This window comes from Panthera pardus, unplaced genomic scaffold, assembly GCF_024362965.1.
Source record: "Panthera pardus isolate Hobbes unplaced genomic scaffold, ASM2436296v1 HiC_scaffold_15, whole genome shotgun sequence".
NCBI lineage: Eukaryota > Metazoa > Chordata > Mammalia > Carnivora > Felidae > Panthera > Panthera pardus.
This window is the reverse complement of record NW_026526710.1, coordinates 14,963,822-14,984,952: the sequence shown is the minus strand read 5'-3', so window position 1 is coordinate 14,984,952 and position 21,131 is coordinate 14,963,822. Positions and strand designations below refer to the sequence as shown.

General features: G+C 47.7%; 1 protein-coding gene across 4 annotated transcripts; it reads right to left on the bottom strand.

Annotated features, from left to right (window-relative positions):
* Positions 1 to 110: 110 nt before the first annotated feature.
* Positions 111 to 11,358, bottom strand: PRAME (PRAME nuclear receptor transcriptional regulator). 4 transcript variants are annotated; one of them, XM_053902146.1, is made up of 7 exons: positions 11,182 to 11,358; positions 10,435 to 10,565; positions 8,327 to 8,379; positions 4,676 to 4,739; positions 3,109 to 3,428; positions 2,086 to 2,694; positions 111 to 1,000 (listed from the first exon to the last, which is right to left on the bottom strand). In XM_053902146.1, the coding sequence occupies exons 4-7, from the start codon at positions 4,706 to 4,708 to the stop codon at positions 424 to 426; spliced, it is 1,539 nt and encodes a 512-aa protein (XP_053758121.1). In that variant the 5' UTR covers positions 4,709 to 4,739; positions 8,327 to 8,379; positions 10,435 to 10,565; positions 11,182 to 11,358; the 3' UTR covers positions 111 to 423. The 4 variants fall into 4 exon arrangements, with proteins under 4 accessions (XP_053758121.1, XP_019322620.1, XP_019322622.1 ...); XM_019467075.2 differs by lacking the exon at positions 8,327 to 8,379; XM_019467077.2 differs by lacking the exon at positions 8,327 to 8,379 and having other exon boundaries at positions 10,435 to 10,544.
* Positions 11,359 to 21,131: the final 9,773 nt, after the last annotated feature.

The window sequence follows — 21,131 nt, the reverse complement described above, 5'->3', positions numbered from 1 at the left end:
TAGCGTTTGCGCATCACAGATGCCGTACCTTCTTGTTTAATCAGTAACTGCAGATTCCCGAGGCTTAAACTGCAGAATAAGCTTAACGTAGCACAGAGGACACCAGATGGTTGACATTGAGGCTCTTTATTTCTGACCACTGCTTTACAACCATCCATTCAGGGATAACTCCCACATCTACCTCCCAAACTCAAATCTCCCTCTAGAAATTCAGATTCATACTTCTAATGCTCTAAATGAGTCTCCCCGAAGATCCCATTAATTCCCAGGTCAACATCCCCCCCTCCCCGATCACCTTTCCTTTAGCTGCTCACATTGGGCAGGTGTCTCAAACTGTGGCTTCTGTGTTCCGTCAAGAAACACTTACGCCTGGGCTTCAGCATCCAAGTGCCCAGAACAAGGCCTGGGATAACACGCATCCAGCTACACAGGCATGTAACAGGGGCAGAGAATGGGCTCCGGGTCATAGAAGGTCCTATCGCCACAATGAGGACAGGGGTTGGCACTGAACCAGACCATGCCAGGCCGCCCCAGCTCCTGCAGCATCTGCTTCAGCCTGGCATGCAGGTGGGCAAGCCTGCCCAGGTGGAGGGTGCCACGGACATCCTCGTAACTCTCCAGGGGGGCGGGATACAGCACGTGACTCAGCTTGCTCAGCCCGACGGTGTGGTGAAGCAGGTCCTCCAGGACAGCCATGGAGATGGGGTTTCCACAGAAACTGAAAGTCATGAGCTGCGAGCAGTGGCTCAGGGCAGGCAGGATGGCACTGAACTGGGAGTCCATGATCCCACACTCATCTAAGTCCAGGTCCTGGAGGGTGGCAGAGGCTCTCTGTATCAGAACTTGGAGGGGCCCGGCACTCATACAGGTCAGGCTGACCCCACTGAGACCCAGGTCCTTCAGCTGACTGACGTTCAGGTGCTGGGACAGATGCGTCAAGTCTGATTCCGAAAGCAGGCAGTTAGTTATTGACAGGGTCTCCAAGGGGGTCTTCAGGCAGCTGGGAAGAGACAGAGCAGTTAGTTCTAGAGGATGGAGGTGGCAGGCGGAGGGACGTGGGGATGACCCAGGCCTTGAGGGAAGAGAGGCCCACTCCACCAAAACCCAACGCGTCACAGATGATGGTCAAGCCCCAGGATGCCGAGTGCGGAAAAAAGGCACTCAAGTCAATCCGTAGTTCAGTGGAGTCCTTTCTCCATCACTTATGTGCTGGGTGACTTGGTCAAAGTGAACGAAACCTCAAACATCCCCTCTGCTGGCAAGTGGAGCACAGCACGCCCTTCAGAGGTGTTGTAAGCACAGATCAATGGAGCAACAAGAGGCACTCAAAAAGGAAGCCCGGCCCCGTGTCTCAAATAAGGAAGGGAACCACTGAAATCTAGTACTGGGCCACAGGACTAGAAATGCTTTCAACTCAGGCTTCCTTCTGGCCGCTGCTCAGACCCGTCGCTGGGACCCGTTTGCATGAGGCCAATGGGAAATGGGCGTGAAGGGCTAACGTGGGCAAGGTCTGGCAGCACGCAGCCCGAAGGATCTGACTTGACGCCGTTCCGCATTTCTGCTCCCTCCCACTCGTGCCCAGAATCAGGCATCTCCTCTGGACGTGGAACCCAGAGCAACCCTTTACTGCCAGGGATGGGAGGCAGGTTTGGAGGGAGAGGCTCACGTTGTCAAAGCTGCCGAGCACAGAGCTTGCGATCTGAAACCTCACGTCAGGATACGCTTTCCCTTCATCAACTCCCTCAGGTTTAGTTATTTTTTTTTGTTAGTTTTGACCATCATCATTCAGGCATCGTTTTCTCAGGAAGAATTCTCAAAGGCACACTCACCTGCCCCCAACCCCCCATATACAGATTCCTAGTGAGGAGTCCCTTCGAGGAGTGTGTATTCCAGTTCATACCCCCAACCTTCATCTGGGAGGTTATGTGACAACATGCATGGGGACGTCATGGCCGTGTGTGGACCTTCAGTGACTCCTGCCCTCCGGCAATGTCAAACGGCAGGCATGCGGCAGACGCCCCTTACTGTTTACTGGAATGAAAAAGGGCTTGTGCCCGTCTGCCAAGAAACCTCACCATCCCTCACCTGAGCACTTGGTCCAGGCGGTCCTTAAGGAAGGAGATAGAGTCCAAATAGAGCTCCTCAAGGTAGTGCAGCCTGAGGAACTGAGAGGTGAACTGGCTGACACACTGTTCCTCCTTCGTGGGGGTGGAGTGGGCAGACATGTGAATGTGGGAGAGGAGGAGCCTACGCAGATTGCCCATCTGACCCAGGTGAGGAGCAAACTTCCCCAGGGTGGACAGTTTCCAGGTACAATTCACTTCCAAATCCTGGATAGAGTCCAGCTGCACCATTTTCAGGATCTTCTTGATGTTCTGCATCGGCATGGCGAAAATCTTCAGCTTCTTACAGCACAGGTGCAGCAGACCTTTGCCCTGCTTGACTTTCCGGATGAGGTAGGCGAGAGACTCATCAGGGGTGCCTTCTTTGAGGCAAAGATCGATAAGCACCTCCACAGGAGCCAAGGTCTGCTTGGGCCCTGGCCTGCAACTATCTACTTTTCGCCTCTTCTTCACGGGCTGGGCCACCTCTGGCTCCAACAGGGAGTATATACTGGCCCTGGTCCCAGACCACACGGTCCAGAAGTCCTGATGAGCATTCTTCCGTAAATCCAGTACCTGAAGTTTCCACCTCCTGCAGGGAAGATGGGAGACAGACCGAGAAGCTTTCAGATCAACAGGGAATACGACCATGAGTCTCAGAATCTAGGCGAGGCCCAGACATCTGGCCTGTACTTTTAGTCCAAACTCTGTATGTCGGTGTCTCCTTGGGCTACTGAGATCCTTCCCGCTCCCCACTTGTAGCACCTTTAAGTGCCATGAAGAAGGGTCAGGCACATGCTTCTTTGGTCACCTCTGCATCTCAATCAGCTCTATATGTGCACAGCCTGTTCCAAGAGTGACCCCAGCGATGGCCCCAAGACAGCTCTGAGCTTCCTCACTGGCACCAGCAGAAGCCTCTGGCCTACCCTGTGGCCCTGTACTCTCCCTGACCCCAAGCAAGAGCTGGGACCCCGAGGGCCCTCTCAAGCTATGGGATCACCCTCACCTGGGCCGAGGCTCCTGGGCAAGCAGGACGTCCAGTCCATCCAGTGCAGCTTGAAAGATCTCCTGGTGAGGCTGCTGCTCCTTCATCAGGGCCCCCAGAGGAAGGCAGGCAAAGGGCCAGGCCTGCACCATCGCCTTCAGGGTCTCACTGTACCTCCCAGCGAAGGCCGCTGTGAACAGCGGTGGGAAGAGCTCCATGGGCAGCACCTCCAGAGCAGCGATGGCCAAGGCCTGGTCCTTCAGCAGGCTCTGACCTGCCAGATCCACGAGTCTGGGTGGGGCCGGGAGGCTCATCCTGATGAATCTGCTCCGAAAAGAATCCTGGCGAAACATCCAGGGAACAAGGCTAAGTATGAGCAACCCCATTATCCCTCCAGCCTTGAGAGAAATGAATTCAAAGCCAAAATCACTGTTCTGACAATAGTTGGGGAGTCCTCAGTTTACCCCAGTTCCATTCTCTGCTAGGTGGCCGCAAACCCACAGTTCTGCCTGTGCGGGAGCCAGAATGAGCATCTTACCAGGTGCTGGTGGGAGAACAAGATAACCATTGGCCCCATCCTTTTTTGAGAAAAGTTGATGATTATAACCTGAGGACTGAAAGTACAGAGGAACAAGGAATGCCACGTGGCCCAGCATAACCCCCTCCTCAGCTCTAACAATCAACCCAGATGGGAAAGATTAAAGAACGTCCGTACAATAAGTACCATTACGTCATTTAAAAAATTTTCAACTGTAAAAGTGGCATAATGTTCTAAAGCACGTGGTAGTTGGAGATAAAAAAAATACACTATTCCCCAAATGATTTTATTATGTCTCTCCTACAAATAAGAAAATTACCATTTTGTTTAGAGAAACATTTTGTTTACAGCTCATATTCAGAACAAAGCCTCCACTTTTAAAAATACTCTATGGAGTATTTTTTTTTCCTAGGGAATATTTTTCAAGCTTTTAGTTTATTTTTCTAAAAAAAAAGCTCTAAATAGTAAAATCACAAAACAATAAATTTTATGAACTATAATTCCCAAACACAAACTAAATGTTTAAAATTTAAAACATCATCAAAAAAGTCCAACTAACTGGATGTCTTTCATTTCCCAAAAAAAAAGCTATTTGATTAAGAAATATTGTAAACGTCTGTAAAATGGCCTAGACACGAAAGCAGAAATCAAAAGGTTTGAGATTAAGGCAAAACTGTATTCCGAGGCAAAAGCAAAGCCTACTTGTTCATACGACATGGCTGAGGGCAGTGCGATGGCAGTGTCCCAGCCTGCGGCTGCCGCCTCCCCACGATGGGGCATGGCGCAGGGGACCATCGGCTCGGACTTCAGGCGGCACTCTACTGCTCCAGACCTCTGGGTCTCTCGGCTGGCTCCTCAGATGCAATATTATAGGCCTTTCTGGCCTCACCCCCCCTTTTCAAATTCTAGCTGACATTTCAATTTCCAACTGAAAGCACAATCTTATCACTGGCTCTCCATCCAGTTAATCCAGATTGGGTTTCTGACTTTCTCTATACAACTGACTGAATCATATGCCCCATTCATGAAAGAAAAAGAAAGAAAACCAACCTGGAGGTACACTTGGGGGAGTTTTGGCCACATCAGAAAAATTCAAATGTTCGAGTTAAGACAGCTTTATGCAGACAGTGGTGTTGTCTCAAAAGAAAAAAATAAATAAAATAAACTTCCAGAATATCACATAGGCACTTAAACTTTGTATTACCTAAAACCACAAACTGTGTGTCTATTCACAAAGGAACAGTGGTACAATTGAAGAATTGTTGGTTTTCCATATTTTGACGGTCAAGGCTTCCCTGAAGGAGTTCAGGTCAGAATTACAACCAGGGGTTGGCCAGAAGAAGGGAGGGGCTGGGTATTTGAACAGTACTGGCAACGAAACCGGGGACAGGACTAGTCCAATTCTGACAGCTACTGAGGGGTGAAGGCCGTGGGCTCTTTGGGGTCTTAGAGGCAGGGAGAGAAATAAGCGTGAGCTAAAACACACGTAGCCTTGTCATCAAGAAGCTGCCACCAGAAGACTTTCTCTTTAGGCTCAGGTATCCTCTTCCAGAACCTGACTTTTCAAAGGCCGATCAGGTCTAGGCATTTCACGGGGGCCTCGGCCCTAAATGTGATCTCCAAAGGCCCCTTCCCAGGCATATATTGACAACTGCTGTTTCCTCAATCCTAGGAAACAACTAATATAAATGCAACTTCAAAAAGCTCCTTCTGGCTCTGCCCCTAAGCTTCTTAGTTACTCCCATTCTGCTGGGAAAGCACCATTAGGAACAGGAAAACTTTCCCCCACTCTCCATATTAGGTTTCGTGCACAAATACCAACACCTTTCCCTACAAAATTTGAAGCTATATTTGACATTTAAGGATCTGCCAAATTTAGGGATGATTCCCATGCTGGGCTGGATCACACATTGGTGGTTTCAGAACACACAGAGTGAGAACATCTCCCCCCATAAAGAATTCTCCAGGCTATTCTTTACTCCTTGCATGGTGATGCCCAAACAATTCTTATATACTACTGGCAAGGAGACTGGGATTCTCTCCACGATGTTCTCCATTTTAGTATCTTCATGGAGACTGCTTTCTCCAAATTTCTATTACCCGTGTGCATAAAATAGGGTTAAACTGGAATGTGCTCTCTTGGCATTTTAGCCACTAGGCAATCACCGCTACCAATGAGCTGTGAGACTGAGATTGGCAACAAAGATAATCGTAAATGTCCCTGATTATTGAGCTGTCACTGGACACAGAAATGGTGCTCTGGAACATTTCATCCAGTACCCTCAATAACTTTTGCAGAAAATTTAAAGTTCGCTGTAATTTTATTTTTAGCCCAGTGAATCCGGGACTCAACTCTACACAGGGATTAGTTTGGTAGACACCCTCAGAGGAGGGGTCTGGATGGATCTGCCCCACCAAGTGATCAGACAATCTCAATGTTAGAGAGGCCTGATGACAGACTTCATCTGGACCTTGGGAAAATAGGAAAAATTGCAGAAGTCCAAGTTTGGAAAGTGTCTGTGGGATCCCAGTATCCAGATCCAAGGGGGCAGGAGTGACCATTGCCTTCAGATCTAACAATGTTTAGTATGAACCAAACACTCTTCCCTTGTGAAGCAAGGGACACTCCTCTGTTCACCTCCACATAGATAGAAGCCTGTTGGACCAGGGGACACGCTGTGCGGTTGGAGGCAGGGGCACCAAGAGCACATCTAGATAGACTGTCCTTCCTGCCCAGGATCAAGACTGGCTCCGGACAACTCCCAGGGCCAAGGCATGAATTTGAGGCATGTTCCTACTGCATCCTGGTCACCCATTCTCATGGTCTTCATTTGCTACACAGGCCAGAGCAGCCCCTGGGATCGTCAGGGTGGGTGCCCTGCACCCACCCCTTCTAGTCAACAGAATTCCAACTAGGATCCCACAGCATCTACCTTATTGGGGTCTTTAGAATGCTTCTGTGCCAACTGGGCAAGCCCGCTCTGTGTCCCTGGCACGTGAGCCCACCTCTCTTAGAGCCTGGGGAGTGGCTACAATGCTGAGGAACACCTTTCCATTGGTATCAACAGAAATCAAGGCATTCCCCTCAATTCTACTGAGCACTATCTTGGAGGACATGACAAGCCACAAGGTGAAGAAAGAAAATAAGCCCAACTGCTTTTCTGGATGCAAGAGGCCCCAGCAATGCCAAAAGACACTTCCTGAGTTCCAGAGAAAAACCCCAACTCCACTGGTCTTCAGGGGTGCCAGGCTAATGAGAAGCTGGGAGCCCAGTCCTGATACAGGGGTCAGTCCCTCTCAGGCTTTCTTGAGGACGCCCTCGGGTAGACAAGATTCCACAAGGTATCCAGTACGTCTTCAACATTTTCCCCTGGAGTCACACCTCTTATTACCCTGAAATATTTTGCCCTCTGTGTCTTTAAAAATTAAAGGTCTCTCTCTTGGCCCTCCCTGCCCCTTCCTGTATTCAACAAATCCGGTGACATCTAGACCTAAACACGGGATTGTTCCTTTCTTCCTTGCCAGTGAGGACCTGTCCAACGTCCAGGTCACTCTGGATCTAGCCAGTTAATTCTAAGGAAGTGTTTCTGGAGGCACAGTGGGGGAGGACTCATTCCAGACTGGTGGCAGAAGGGACTAAAAAGTTAAAGGCCAAGAGCATCCCATGTGGGGCCCAGAATGGAGGGAGAGGAGGAAATGACAGCATAACAGGAGGCCAGGTCTTCTGGCTCCCACAGAGCTGTGTCCCTTAAAGGGTGGAGACATGTCTGAGACCACCTAGAGACACTGTGCGCCTGAGTAAGGTGCCAGTGGCTGTGTGTGTGTGTGTGTGTGAGAGAATGTGCACGCCTGCATGTCACTGCAGACCAAGGGCACAGAATCAGACAAATGGAGAGCATGGGGAGAGGGAGAGAAAGTGGCAAGCCAATTCCTGCATGCAAAGGTGACAGATTTAGAGGGAAGGTGAGGGCCCCAGCCTCGGCATTCAGCCCTTGGGCTGCTCCTTGGGATTTTGCTCTTCAGCCTCCTTACCTATCACAGCTCAACTGACTGAGATTTGTGCTTTGCGGGGGGCAGGGGGACAGCGAGAGAGAGAAAGAGGGAGGGAGAATGGGGTCTGGAACTGTGTCCCTGTCACCAAATTGACCCTCAAATCTTTATTTACTTTTTATTTTTATTAAAAATTTTTGTTAACGTTTTATTTATTTTTGAGAGAGAGAGAGAGGGCGCAAGCAGGGAAGGGTCAGAGAGAGAGGGAGACACAGAATCCGAAGACAGGCTCCAGGCTCTGAGCTGCCGGCACAGAGCCTGACGCGGGGCTTGAACTCACAAGCCGTGACATCATGACCTGAGCTGAAGTTGGGACGCTCAACCGACTGAGCTACCCAGGCGCCCCATGACCCTCAAATCTTGGACTCCAAGCCATAAGAAGGTCATGGTAGCTCACAGTAAAGCCAGATGCATCAGGCTATCAGGCACTTTCCACTGGGATTTGTTCCACTGGACAGGAAGCAATGATCCTCGGGGTTCCAGGGACACTGGCCTCACACTTGGTGGGAAAAATCCCCTATGCCGTAAGTTGAGGGCTGACAGGAGGCACTGGAGCATGTTCACAGGGATGTCTCCGGACCAGCTGGCTCCTTGCCCCATACCCAGACACAAGCTCTCTTCTCAATCCGTGATTTACTCAAGAACACTTACTGAGGGTCACGCATCTTGCATTCTATTGAGTAAGCAAATGAAAAAGCAGCAAGCTGAAAAATAAGTTAATCACAGGTTGACTTTGCTTTGTGTGGTACAACAGGGTCATAAAAGTGACCATGCAAGATGAAACTATGCAAAGCCACCTTAACAATTCACAGGCAAAGTTATGGCTTTTCTGTGGCAATTTAAAAATTATTTTTTGCTAACCCATTAAGAATTCCCTTCCTATCAGTTACAAGTATGTTAAGAAATGAATAAAATAGTAAAACTACTGTTTATTTAGTACACTGATTTTAAACACTAAAAATTAAATCCCTTCTCTGTAAAAAAAAAAAAAGTATCAAAAGTGGTTTTAACATTGCTTATGGTTCTTCTCCTATAACTTTTGGTACAGAGTGAGCATCTTTTCTGTGCCCTGGCAAACTATCATGCTGCCTTCTAAGTTTGGGGAGGCTTCCGATATCTTATCCTTCGTGTTTTCAACGCCATGACATATTTTTGAGAGAATTCCTTTCGTGTGAAGGTTTTTGCCAGGATCAGTTCCCCCGGGGTATCTTCAACCCTTTGTCATAGCTGTAATCTCCCTTTACACTTCTGCGGGAGATGGGGACTGTGCGCTTGAAGCTGGATTCTCAATCACAACGATGAGTAAAAAGAATTCCTCGTGTTTGGTAGAACTTAGGAAGTTACCAAAGCAGTTCACTTTTCTAGCCTCTACTTTCTCAAGACATAAAATGTCGGGATGCTTAGGCGGCTCAGTGGGTTAAGCATCTCTTTCTTTCAGCTCAGGTCATGATCTCACGGTTGGGAGATCGAGCCTTGTGTGTCGGGCTCTGTGCTGAGCATGGAGAAGTCACCTGAGAATGGGAACATTCCACTCATGGGGTCAGCAGGTCTGTACCAGCTGAGTCTGTGGGCCCTGTCAGGCATCCAGAAGGATGGGTTGGGGAGGGGTGCAATATTCCCAGGAAGAAATCTGCAAAGGCCTGAGCTCACTGTCTAGAGGCACCTCTGCTCAGCAGCTCTGTCTCTCTGGTTGAGTCAGGCTCAGAACAACTCCTGCGAGAACCCGTCTCCCCTGCACACCCTCGGCAGGAGCAAGTAAGAGAATTCACTGATGGGGTGTCACCCACAGGATCTGAGGTACAGAGGCACATGCAGGTCCCTGCCACATGTGAAGCAGGGGATAAGAAGGGGGGCCCAGGGCGGCGCTGGCGCCACAGGAAGTAGACCTCTGCGACATCTCCACCGTGGCCTGGGTTCTGCTCTGCTCATCTTCCTGGCACTCTGCACAGGTGAGGGACACTAAGGAGGGGAGACATTCTGGTCGCCTGGGGCTGACCCCTCTCTCCCCCTCTGCCCCAATCTCCTCTGGAATCATGGCTTTCACCTTGACCTCTCCTCTTTGCAGGTCCTCCTCCTCTCAGGGTCCTGGTCCCAGCGTGTTCTGACACAGACACTCTTAGTATCTGTGGCCCTGGGACGGAAGGTCATCATTTCCTGCTCTGGAGGCCACGGTAACTCTGGGCTTATAAGCCAGGCGTCTTGCTATCAAGGATGCCCATGTGCTGCCTGACACAATGCATGAGGTTGTCCGGGGCCTCCGTCCCTTCTCCAGTTTCAAGTCAGACCATAGGCCTCCCTGATCTTGGGATTTGTCTGGAGCACTAATTGGGCACTATTATTGTTCTCTTTCAAGGAGTGTCCCTTTACCCCCAGTGGCCCAAACCCACAGGGCAGTGAGACCAAAACTTCCCTGGGCTCACCCACTCCGTCCCTGCTTGACACCAAACAGGAGTCAAGTCTCTAGGGTCTGATGCCAGCCCTGCTCCTGCCCCCAAGCAGAGGTTGTGAACATTACCGTGGCTTTGGGAATGAAGCCCCCAGCACAAGACAGTTCCTTCTAATAAGAAAGCAACAGGACAAATGCTCCACTGGGGAAATGACTGGAAAAAAAATAAAAGCTCCTTCTGCATCTTCCTCCCCTCTTGAGCAGCCTCCAGATGGAGCAGACTCCATCCAGCTCCTCCAAGATAAGAACAGAGGGAACAACAGGGCTTTTCCAGACACCTAAGATGGTTGGGGGGGGGGGGGGGGCAGCTTACCTGAAGACGTCTTCTGTCCACTGTGGTCTGGCTCAGACCGGCCTCAAGGTCCTCCAATACTTGGTGGCCCTGGTCTCCTAACGTCTCAGTCACCTGTTATCTACCCAAGTCTGAGAGCAAGAACCAAAACGCTCGAGAAACAAAGAGGTTGTGTGTTAACACGTGTATTGAGCAAGCCACGGGCCCCTATGAAAATCTCAGCGAACACTGCTGAAGAAATTGAATACTTGAGACCCGGTCCTGCCCAATGCGGGGGGGAGGGCGCCCTCTAATCTCCAAATCCGACTACCAATTTCTCATGAGCTGAACCAGAGAACAATCTGGAGTGGCAGACCCTGTGGTCAGTCAAAAGCAACCCTTCCCGCGAAGACACAGACCACGTTTCTGCCCCTTCTTCTGTCCCCCCATACCGTGGCACTTCCAGAGGGGCCAGATTCCTAGAAAAGCCACCCCATTTCAAGTGCATACCCATCCAGCTAATGAGATCAAACAATAAACGCAGACGCCCGAGTTCGATGAATTATTACGTTTGAGACTCATAACCACGGCCACTTTTACGAAGCAGGTGGCGTACGTGGCCTGACCTGAGCCAGAGCATGTTGTTCGGTCTTCACTCCAACCCTCCGTTTTGATAATTCACTTTTCAGATAAAAAATAGGGGCGAGAGTTGGGGGAGGGGGGGTGCTAACCAGCGATTAGTCCAAGGTCACCCTAAGAGAAAGCGGAGGATCCGGGGCTTGAACTTACGTTTTCTGCAGACCGCGCACTGGGCCACGAGGTCTCCCGCGCACAGACGCTGGAGGGAAAGGACGCGCAATGACTCAGCAAGCTGCACTGAGCTCAGCCTCCACAAACAGCCTTATCTGACCAATCCCGGTTTCTCTTTCCTTCCAGGGCAAAATCTCACGAGATCTTAGGATCACGAGTGGGGTCGCCCAGGGAGTCCAGAAGGGGTTTATTTTAATGAGCTAGAGAGGATGCAAGATGGGGAGGGGTGGTGCCTGTGGCCACGCCCACTTGGCTGCGAGGTGGGAGAGTGGGGGGCACGAGAGTCGCGGTGGGGGATGAGAGATGGGGACGATTAGGGTGGGTTCCACGGGTACGGAGGGTCGGATGCGGTAAAGGAAGTGGGGGATGGGGCTGGAGTGGGATGAAGGAGGCCTTTGGGACGGAGGAGAGGCTCGAGGCCTGGAACTCCCCACCCCCCCCCCCCACCCCGGAGCGGGATGTGGGGTGCCGGGGCCCTGAGCGAGGCTTCTCGCCCCACTCCCACCTCCTTGTCTAGAAAAGATGTTTTTGCCTTTGGCCAGGCCAATGCCTCCTACTCCATGGACTTTACCGTTTATGTAACCCCTGCGGCAGAGGTGAGACCCCAGCTGGGGTTTGATTAGATCCTCCTCTCTCTGGGGTGTGCTTTCTTCAGTCTCCCTCCCGCCCCCCGAATTTGGTTTTCCAGAGCTTTTTCAGAAGCCAGATTCTTGGGTTTGCACTACTTACCTCCCCCCAGTCCTTGGATGATCTCAGCTTTCACTACTCCTAAATGCAGGCTTCCTCTCTTTCAGCAACAAATAACTTTTGATAAAGTCAGGACTAGACCAGAAGGCTGAAAATGTGGGAGGGCGGTCGTGAGAAGCGGGGAGGTCAAGGCTGCCGAGGAGGGATGGATAGGCACCGCCCGGTACCGGTGGTCTTGTGGTCGGCGTCTCTCAGCGCTGTGGCCCCTTCACCCTTGGGATTCTGCGTCAGGGGCCACCAGGGGGCACTGGGGATCTGGCAGCCCGAATGGTTCCAAGGCCGGTGTCTGGTTTGAGCACCTGCTTCCGGTCAGTCCGTTTGGGAGAAGAAAAGTCGGGCTTCTGGGAGATGGCATGACCCAGATGGTTGAGGATCCTTTCCTGGTGAAAAGAGAGGGGTTAAGAGCAAAGCGGAGGTAGCTTGTACTTCAATTTAAAAAAAGAAGGGGGCGCCTGAGTGACACAATCCGTTAAGCGTCCAACTCCTGGTCTCTTGGTTTCGGTTCAGGTCGGTCATTATCTCAAGGTTAGTGAGATCTAGCCCTGCAGGTTCTGGTGCTGGCAGCACAGAGCCCGCTCGATATTCTCTCTCTCCCTCTCTCTCTCTCTCTGCTCCTCCCCTGTTCACCTTCTCTTTCAAAATAAATAAACTTTAAAAAAAAGAAAAGGAAGTACAAGGGGTGCCTGGGTGGTTCAGTCAGTTAAGTGTGGGACTCTTGATTTTGACTCGGGTCACGATCTCAGGGTCGTGAGATCGAGCCCTGGCTCCATGCTGAGAGTATGGAGCCTGCTTGAGAGTCTTTCTCTGCCTCTGTCTCATTCTCTCTCTCTAAATAAATAAATAAACTTTTTTTTTTTTTTTTTTAAATAAGCACAAGGGGGCGGCCCCATGCCTCCTTCACACTGGCCTAAGGGACTATACCTCCTCACACTTTGAGATTGTGTTTTTTCTGGAAAGGGAGGTAGGGTCGGGCATTGTGCCTTGGTCATGTAGAGGGTCCTAAATCTGTTACCACAGGCCGCAGGAAGGTCCTGGTGGCTGAGAGTAACAGGGAAGTAAAGGCTGGGTGGTTTTTGTGGGTCTACCTTGCCATTCCCCCAGATATCACTATGCCTGTGAGGTATAGCAGAGCTGAAGAGAGTGTGTGAATACATAGGTACATGCAAATGAGGTCATTACCTTGATCCCCATTGGATCTACATTAGTCACCTAGAACAGAGCTCATTTAAAACTCAAGTTTTTCGTGCTTGGATCTGGAGACACTCAGCCTCTCCTTCCTCTGGTCTTCTGGACTCGTTCAACAAACATTTGTCCTTGAGTGGTACTGATGCAACCCTCAGGCAGATATACTCAGTCTCTGGCTCATTAAGTTTAGGATGAAAACTGAAAGAAAAAAAAAAAAAAAAGACCCCAAAACAAGAACACCATTGTTTTAAAGTGGCAAGTTGTAACTAACTCTCTGAAGAAAACAAAGGGGCTGGTATGCAAAGTTACAAAGGCTGGCAGGCTCCTCCCAGTTGCTCAGGAGCCCTGAGGCCTGATTGCTGTTTTGGTGTTGACTGCAATTGATACACGGAAAAGATGAGATGATGTCTGTAATATTTGAAAGCAAAATGCAGATCACATGATTGATCATACAATGCAGTCCTCTTCACATAAAATTAAAACATGAATATTCCATTCATTCATTCATTGCTTCAAGTAATCTTTATGAATGTTTACAGTATTCCTGGGAGGAAGTGAAAGTGACATGGGCTCTACCTTCTGGGAGACACACAAAATAAGCAGGCCAAGGTGTCCAGAAGATGGTCACTAAAATAACACTGGGTATATTAAAATGCCTTTCTGTATTTATTGGAACTTTTTCTATCATATTTTTTTCTTGACCAGCGATGAAAATAGAGCTATTTTTATTTTAGAACTACGAAAAAAATAGAGGGAAACTCACTAGAAGGCCAAGTGCTCACTGATCCCTGGAGGTGGTACTTCTGTAGCTCCAGGCCCCACAGATCCGGCCTCAAAGTAATTTCTTGGGAAGAGGACTTAGGTCCCCCACACCTTTCCTGCCTGGGGTAGGTCATCTTCATGCTCCTCTGGGTGCTAAGCCTCAGGGCCTGGGGCAGAGGAGGAATTAAGAATCACCAGAGTTCAGGAGCAAACTTGTATGGAGAGCCCCCTTGCATCTCAAACTATGCAGAGGGGGTAAGAAAGTCTTGTGTGCCCTGCCTGAGTATTGGGGTCTGAGGAGGAAGAGCTCTGGGGTGTCTTCACCATGGCCTTGGCTCCACTTCCCTTCCCTTCCCCGCCTCACTTAGGACACAGGTGAGTGTCGAGGAAGAGGTCATGTGGGTACCTGGACTGACGCTTCTCTGCCTCTTCCCAGGTTCACCTGGGTCACCTTCTCTGCATTTCTCCTCCCTCTCTGCGTCCTGGGCCCAGTTCTTCCTTGACCCAGCCTCCCTCCGTGTCTGGGACTTTGAGACAGATTGTTGCATCTCCTGCACAGAAGCAGCAGCCATACTAGAATCTACAACCCTGTCTTCTGGCACCAACAACGAGCGGGAATGGCCCCCATATTCCAGATGGATGCTGTGAGTCCTCTGCCTTCAGGGATTCCAGCTCTATTCTCAGGCTCCAGGTGTGGCGATACTGGGTCCTTGACCATCGCTGGACTGCAGCCTGCGGGCGAGGCTGATTATCACTGATAGTCATAGCATTTATCTGCGGTGCTCCAAGCCCACTGGGAATTGAAGCTTAAAAGATCAAAGATGAAAACTATTAAAGATGAAGATTAAAACCTGCAGTGTTCCAGACCTTTACACCAACCAAGCAGTCAGGCTGTGATTTCTCCTGTCCTTTCCGCTCATCACCCCAGGGGCTTAGGTGCTTCAGGAAGGGGACCCCATACAATTCCTGTTGCTCTTTATGATGATGTGGGAAAGAAAAACAGTTTCCCAGGGGACAAAGCTTCGCAAAAATAAAAGCTCCCTCCTTCTTCTGGGCCTTGGGATGCAGACTGTCTCCCTCTTCAGTGGTAAGACTATGGAAAGAACAAGGGCTTCTCATTGGGCTGAGACAGTTCAGGGACCATGTCACCTGAATACATCCCTCTGCACCTCAGTATGGGTCCATGGGTCCGGGCACTCCAGCACTCAGCAACAAAAGTCTCCCTCCATCTTACCTGTCTCTACCTGGTTTAGACCAAAGTGACCCAGACCATCCAGGAATTATTATCCAGTTTTCCATTGCTGGGTAGTAAACCACCACGAATCTAGTGGCTTGAAACAATACTCATTTATTACTCCACTTTCCCTGGATCAGTTTAGCAGGGTCTCCTGCTCGGTGTCTCTCCAAGCCGAAATGAAAGTATGGTGGCTGCTGCGTTCTATCCAGTAGCTCAACTGAGAAAAAAATCTGCTTGCAAGTTGATTGGCAGAATTCATTTCCTTGCTGCTATATGACTGAAGCCCTGGCTTTCTGAGGGCCTTTGGCTGTCGGTGTTTCTGGTTTCTAGAGGTGGCCCACAGCATCCTGCCACATGGCTCTCTCCATAGGCATGGCTGTTTGCTTCTTCCTGACCAGCAGGGGGACCTCTTTCCAGTTTGCTAAGATGGAATCTCTAAAAATATATATTATTCTACTTTTATTATATGTTACTTGTATTTATTATATTACATATAATATGTAGTAATGTATAAGATATTATATTTTTAAACATAGTGTAGTTTACACATAATGTTATATTAGTTTCAGGTGTGCAACATAGTGATTTGTCAACTCTATACATTTTGCTCTGCTCACTACAAGTGTAACTGCCATCTGTCACTGTACAAGACTTTTACAATACCCTACTGTATTCCCTATTCTATACATTTCATCCCCATGACTTATGCATTCCATAACTCAAAGTCTATACCTCCCACTTTCCATCACCGATTAGCCCCTACCTAGCAACTACCAGCTTATTCTCTGTAGTTTTGTTTTTTGTTGTTGTTGTTTTTTCCATTTGTTTTGTATTTTTAGATTCCTCGTATAAGTGAAATCATATGATGTTTTCCTTTTTCTGTCTGACTTATTTCACTTAGCACAATGCCCTCTAGGTTCACCCACGTTGGTGTAAATAGCAAAATCTCATTAAGAGGGAATCTTACAGCACATAATGTAATCACAGGAGTGACATCCAGCCATGTTTTCCATTTAATGTAACCTAATCAAGGAGAGACAACTCATCACCTTTGCAGTGCTTATTGAGTAGAAGCAAATCACAGGTCTTCCTAAATTCTAGGGGAAGAGATTATGCAAAAGTCATCACAGGATGCATCCTCTACTGTCCTCAAATAAGGAGACTTCCAATCCTATTTTTAAGCTCAAATCCATTGTTAAAGCCTCTTGTGAGAAAGCTCAGCAAGTTTCACTATGGGAATAGCAAGAGGTAGGAGACTTTGCTCTTAAGCTTTCAGTGTCCCTGCTGTCATACTTCTCTTAGTTCATGGGCATCAGCCAGGGGAACATTTAGGTGACTGACCATTCTTCTGCCCCACACTAGCCCCTCCCCTCTGCTCTCTGACCACTGCCCTAAAACCAGGCCTCACACCTTCATGCACTTCTTTCTTGGGATCGCTTCAGTACAAAGGGTTCCTCTGTGCCTCCAATCTCTGTGAGGGAAGCTTTTCTTTACACACGTCAACCAACGCAACATGTTGCAACAGACTTAGTGCAGAAGTCAATGTGCACATCCAACAGTTTTACAGTAAGCCAGACATTAAAAAGATTTGCGGAAAGGAAAAAAAATTCAATGCCTCATTTTTTTTTTCTAGTCTTTGAATACAGTCCTATTTCATTTCATTGTACTTTGCAGATACTGGGTTTTTGGTTTTGTTTGTTTGTTTTTAAAAATTGAAGGTTTGTGATGACCCTGCATTGAGCAAGTCTATCTACGTCATTTTTCCAATAGCATTTGCTTACTTTGTGTCTCTGTGCCCCATTTTGGTAATTCTCACAATATTGAAAACTTTTTTCATTATTATTATATTTTTGTGGCGACAATGATTGCAACTCACTGAAATCTCAGATGATGGTTAGCTGTTTTGAGCAATAAAGTATTTTTAATTAAGGGATGTACATTGTTTTTTTGGACATAATGCTATTGCACACTTAATAGACTACAGTATGATGTAAACATAACTTTCATATGCACTGGGAAACCAAAAAATTCATTTGGCTCTCTTTATTGATATTTGTGATATTAATTTAGTGATAGTCACTTTATTACAGTGGTCTGGAACTGAACTGACAATATATCTGAGGTACACTTGCATATAATAAAATACGTATAAATTATATTTATTTACCTGTGGTTTGCTTAGTATTGTTATGTATAATTAAAGTAAACATTTTAAAAATGTTTTTCAATTTTAATTAATCTGGTAAACGTTGAAAGATGTTATCCACACGAACAAAATCTTTGGGGGTAACTCCATAATCTTTAGGAGTATAAAAAGATACTGGAACCAAAAAGTTTGAGAACAGCTGACTTGGAACAGTTGTTTACAAAACAATAAAAACATGGCTTTTCCCAAGTGGTGAGATGCTTGGTGGTGATTCTTTTCTATTTATATAGTTATATTATTATTGAATCTCCTACAAGCCATGCTAATACAGAGTTTGTGAGTAGGGTTATGACATAACCTCAGGTACATTTCAAGGTCCCTATGGTTGCTATGTGGTTCTCGTGGGAGATCCTGGCTTGCCTCTCTGGTTTTGAGGACATCCTGGAGGTAGAACAGCAGGGCTTGCTTTTGGAGAGGATTCAGGTCATAAGGGTGAGTGAGGGTCAAAGGTAACACCTGGAACTTCATCTTGACCCCTTGACATTAGGAAGAATGAGAGAGAAGCAAATATGAAAAAAAATATCTAAGAAGTCTTCAGGCACCGTGTTAAATTTGCAACGTCTCCACTGTTAGGTGTAAAAAAAATAATCAAGTACAGCTAAGCACATACAATATAATCCTCTTCATATACAATCATAAATATATGTAATATTTATTTTCTTCTATTCATTCAATAACTACCTAGCAATGCTTTCATGGACTTTATAATACTTTGGGCGTGCTGAGGCAGAGAATTATGAACACAGCATTAAAATCTGGGACTAATGAATTATGCCTAATTTATATGGGCAAACACTCTTTTGGATGCATAATGATGTGTCTGGAATATGGTCTCTAAAAGGGGAGGACTCTGGCAAGAATTTCTTTTTTAATTTCAATAATATATTTTATTATTAAATGTAGAACACATATTGGGTTATAATGAATTCAAAATATTACTATTTCAACATATAGTCAATATTTTAAACATCATTACTGTGATATTTTACCTTCATTCTTTTGGTACTAAGTCTTCTAAATCTTTCTCAGTTCATTGCAATCTCAGTTCATGGCTAAATTTTCATCAGTAATGCTTGATCTGTATTTAGATTTCATAAAATTTGGTTGAAAAAGTAGATTCATTCACATACTCAAGTTGCTCCAAACGATAACCGAATGGTCATATTTTAAATTTAAATTTAGATCGAGTTAAATTAAAAATTCAATTCCACAGGGTCACTAGATATATTTCAAGTGCTTAATAACCACGTGTGGCTAGTGGCCACCATATTGGAGATTGAGCCCCTGGGCATCTATTTATTATGTGCATCACAGCAGGTAAGACAGGGATGAGTCCGACACAACCCGTTTCCAAGGGTAGGGGAGAGGGTGGTAGTGTTGCTAGGACTGTGGCCTAGGAGAAGCCACGGTAAGCAGTGTGTTTACCTCTGTATGGCAGATGCAGCCACAATCAGGGACACAGCAAGGAGCCCTTGTTTGGGCACCAGGGTCCCTCACCACCATCCAGGGCTCTGCCCGGTCTCCTAGGGAGTGTGAGGGTTAGGCTCACTGGTGCTCTAAACTGCTCCTGAGATTTCAATGACAGAAAGAGATGAAGGAATGACTTACTATATAGATATATATATCATGAACGTTTGTTTGGACTGTTGTGGAACCCCTGAATGAACTTGGACTTACAGTTCTGGAGTCCTGTGGTTTCAGCTCTTCTCCTTTGAGTAACCTCTGCTCAGCAGCTCTGTTTCCCTTGGGACTCTGCCTCAGATCTATTTTGAAACAGATCTTTCAACCATACCTTCCTGTCGAGGGTCCCAGGAAGCACAACATTTTGGAGGGCCCCAGACTCAGGGTCTGGAACCAGATAGGGCAGTGAAAATGGTCAAGGCTCGGTGAGCAGATAGGCATGAAACCCACTCTCCAGTCTCCATTCCAAAACTGGGCAGCCTGGTGGGATAAACAACCCCACCCAGGGCCGTCCTGCCCAGCTGTGGGCTCAGGAGGTGGGCTCTAAATGAAATACTCCATTGTTGTTTTTGGGTGAACTTATTCTTGCTCAATTAGGGCATTGGTCCTAAACTTACCAACTATCTTTGTTTTTGCTTTCAAGCTTGGGGCTCAGTCTGCCCTGACTCAATGTTCCTCAGCATCCAGGGCTCTGAGACAGAAGCTCTGGAAGCAGCAGTGAGCCTGGGGATATCATGAGGTGTCCTGGCACCAATGAGGCCCAGGCACTGCCTCTAAACTCCAATTGATACTGTCGGTTCTTAGCCTTCTGGAATCTCGTACCATTTCTCTGGCTCGAGATCCAGCAGCCCAGCTTCCCTACCATCTCCAGGCTCCACCCTGAGGACAAGGCAGATTATGACTATGTGTCATATTTGAGCGCTAGTACTTAGCCCACCAGGGAAGTGAGAGCAAACTCTGCTCTGAGCTCATGGGACTTTTCCCTACTCTTATCCCTGCTTCTTTCTGTACCGGGACATTTCTGCTTCTGTGGCTGGGTTTCTCTCTGAATTCTTCTTCTGGCTCTTAATGAAGGACACAAGGAATCCTCTCTGGGTCACAGGTCTCTGGGAAAATAAGACCGTCTCTTCTGAGTAACAGGGCCCAGAATATGGATGCCATCCGATGCATGGAAGTCACGAGCAGGGGATCCAAAGAGTCTTGTCTGGTGCATTCAAGATGCTCCAAGCACAAACTGATAGTTAAATTCCCCCTAAACCAACTGGTCCATATCACAGGCGACACCCATGTATTCAACTTTGATTTCACCACATTCTGTTCAAGATGGCCCTTTATTGGGGTCATTCTTCTGCAAGTCCATTGCCAAAGCTCTGGTAACAAGAAAGCCTTCAAGATTTGCAGAAGGAATAAAGAGAAGGAGGGATAGATGAGACCCTCCCTTTAGGGTCTCTCCTTTGACCTGACGCTCCAACAGTACTTCCTGGGACAGAAATGGGGGAGAATTAGAGGGACAGACCTGTCCAGAGGGATGGGCTCTGTACAGAATTGCCTTCCCACAGACCCCAACCCACTGTCCCTGTACCAAGCTTTGCACATGCATTGGCCTCTTCATTTCAGTGAAATATTTCCCAATTGGTTCTTTTGTCCCATCCGTGGAAAAAAAAAAAAAGCTGGTGGTTTTGTCTGGTGTGCCACTCTCCTGGCCTGATTCCAGTTATCCAGCTAGATGAAAGAAAAGAAATAAGCACATCCCCGTGTATCATTAATGTTTGCTCAGTCCACTAGGGAACTTGCAAACAGATCTGGGCCTCCAGTGGTGCTTCATGCTTCTTATTTTCTCCTCCCAGAGAAGCAGCCACTTCACAGGGACTGGCGGGAGAGGCCTCTCCTCTCCCTGGTGGCATCACATCCTGGTCATTTTGTCCTTTGTTTCTGTAACTCTGGCCAGGGGCTGGGCCTGGCATCTTTGCAGACATCAAAGGAGGAAGGAGCAGGAGGTTGAGAGGCACTGCCCAGGATGTCCTGGGGACTTCACACTGGAAACCCCTCCATGCCTGCGATGGGAGGAATGGAAGCCTTAAAAAATAAACCTGCTGGGGACAAGTGTGAGAATACATAGGCGATTTCCTAAAATTTCTTTAATTGTGTAAGGAAAACGTCCTGTTAATACTTCTTTGAATGGAAGCAATAGCAAGTGGGGTGGCTGGATGGCTCATTGCTTAGGTAATGACAAGAGCACTACGAGCTCGACTGTGAACAGGACAGGATTGTACCAGTGGGTATTTCTGGAACTTTTCTTTTCCTGGAGTTCTCCCTTTGTGGAGGCTCAAA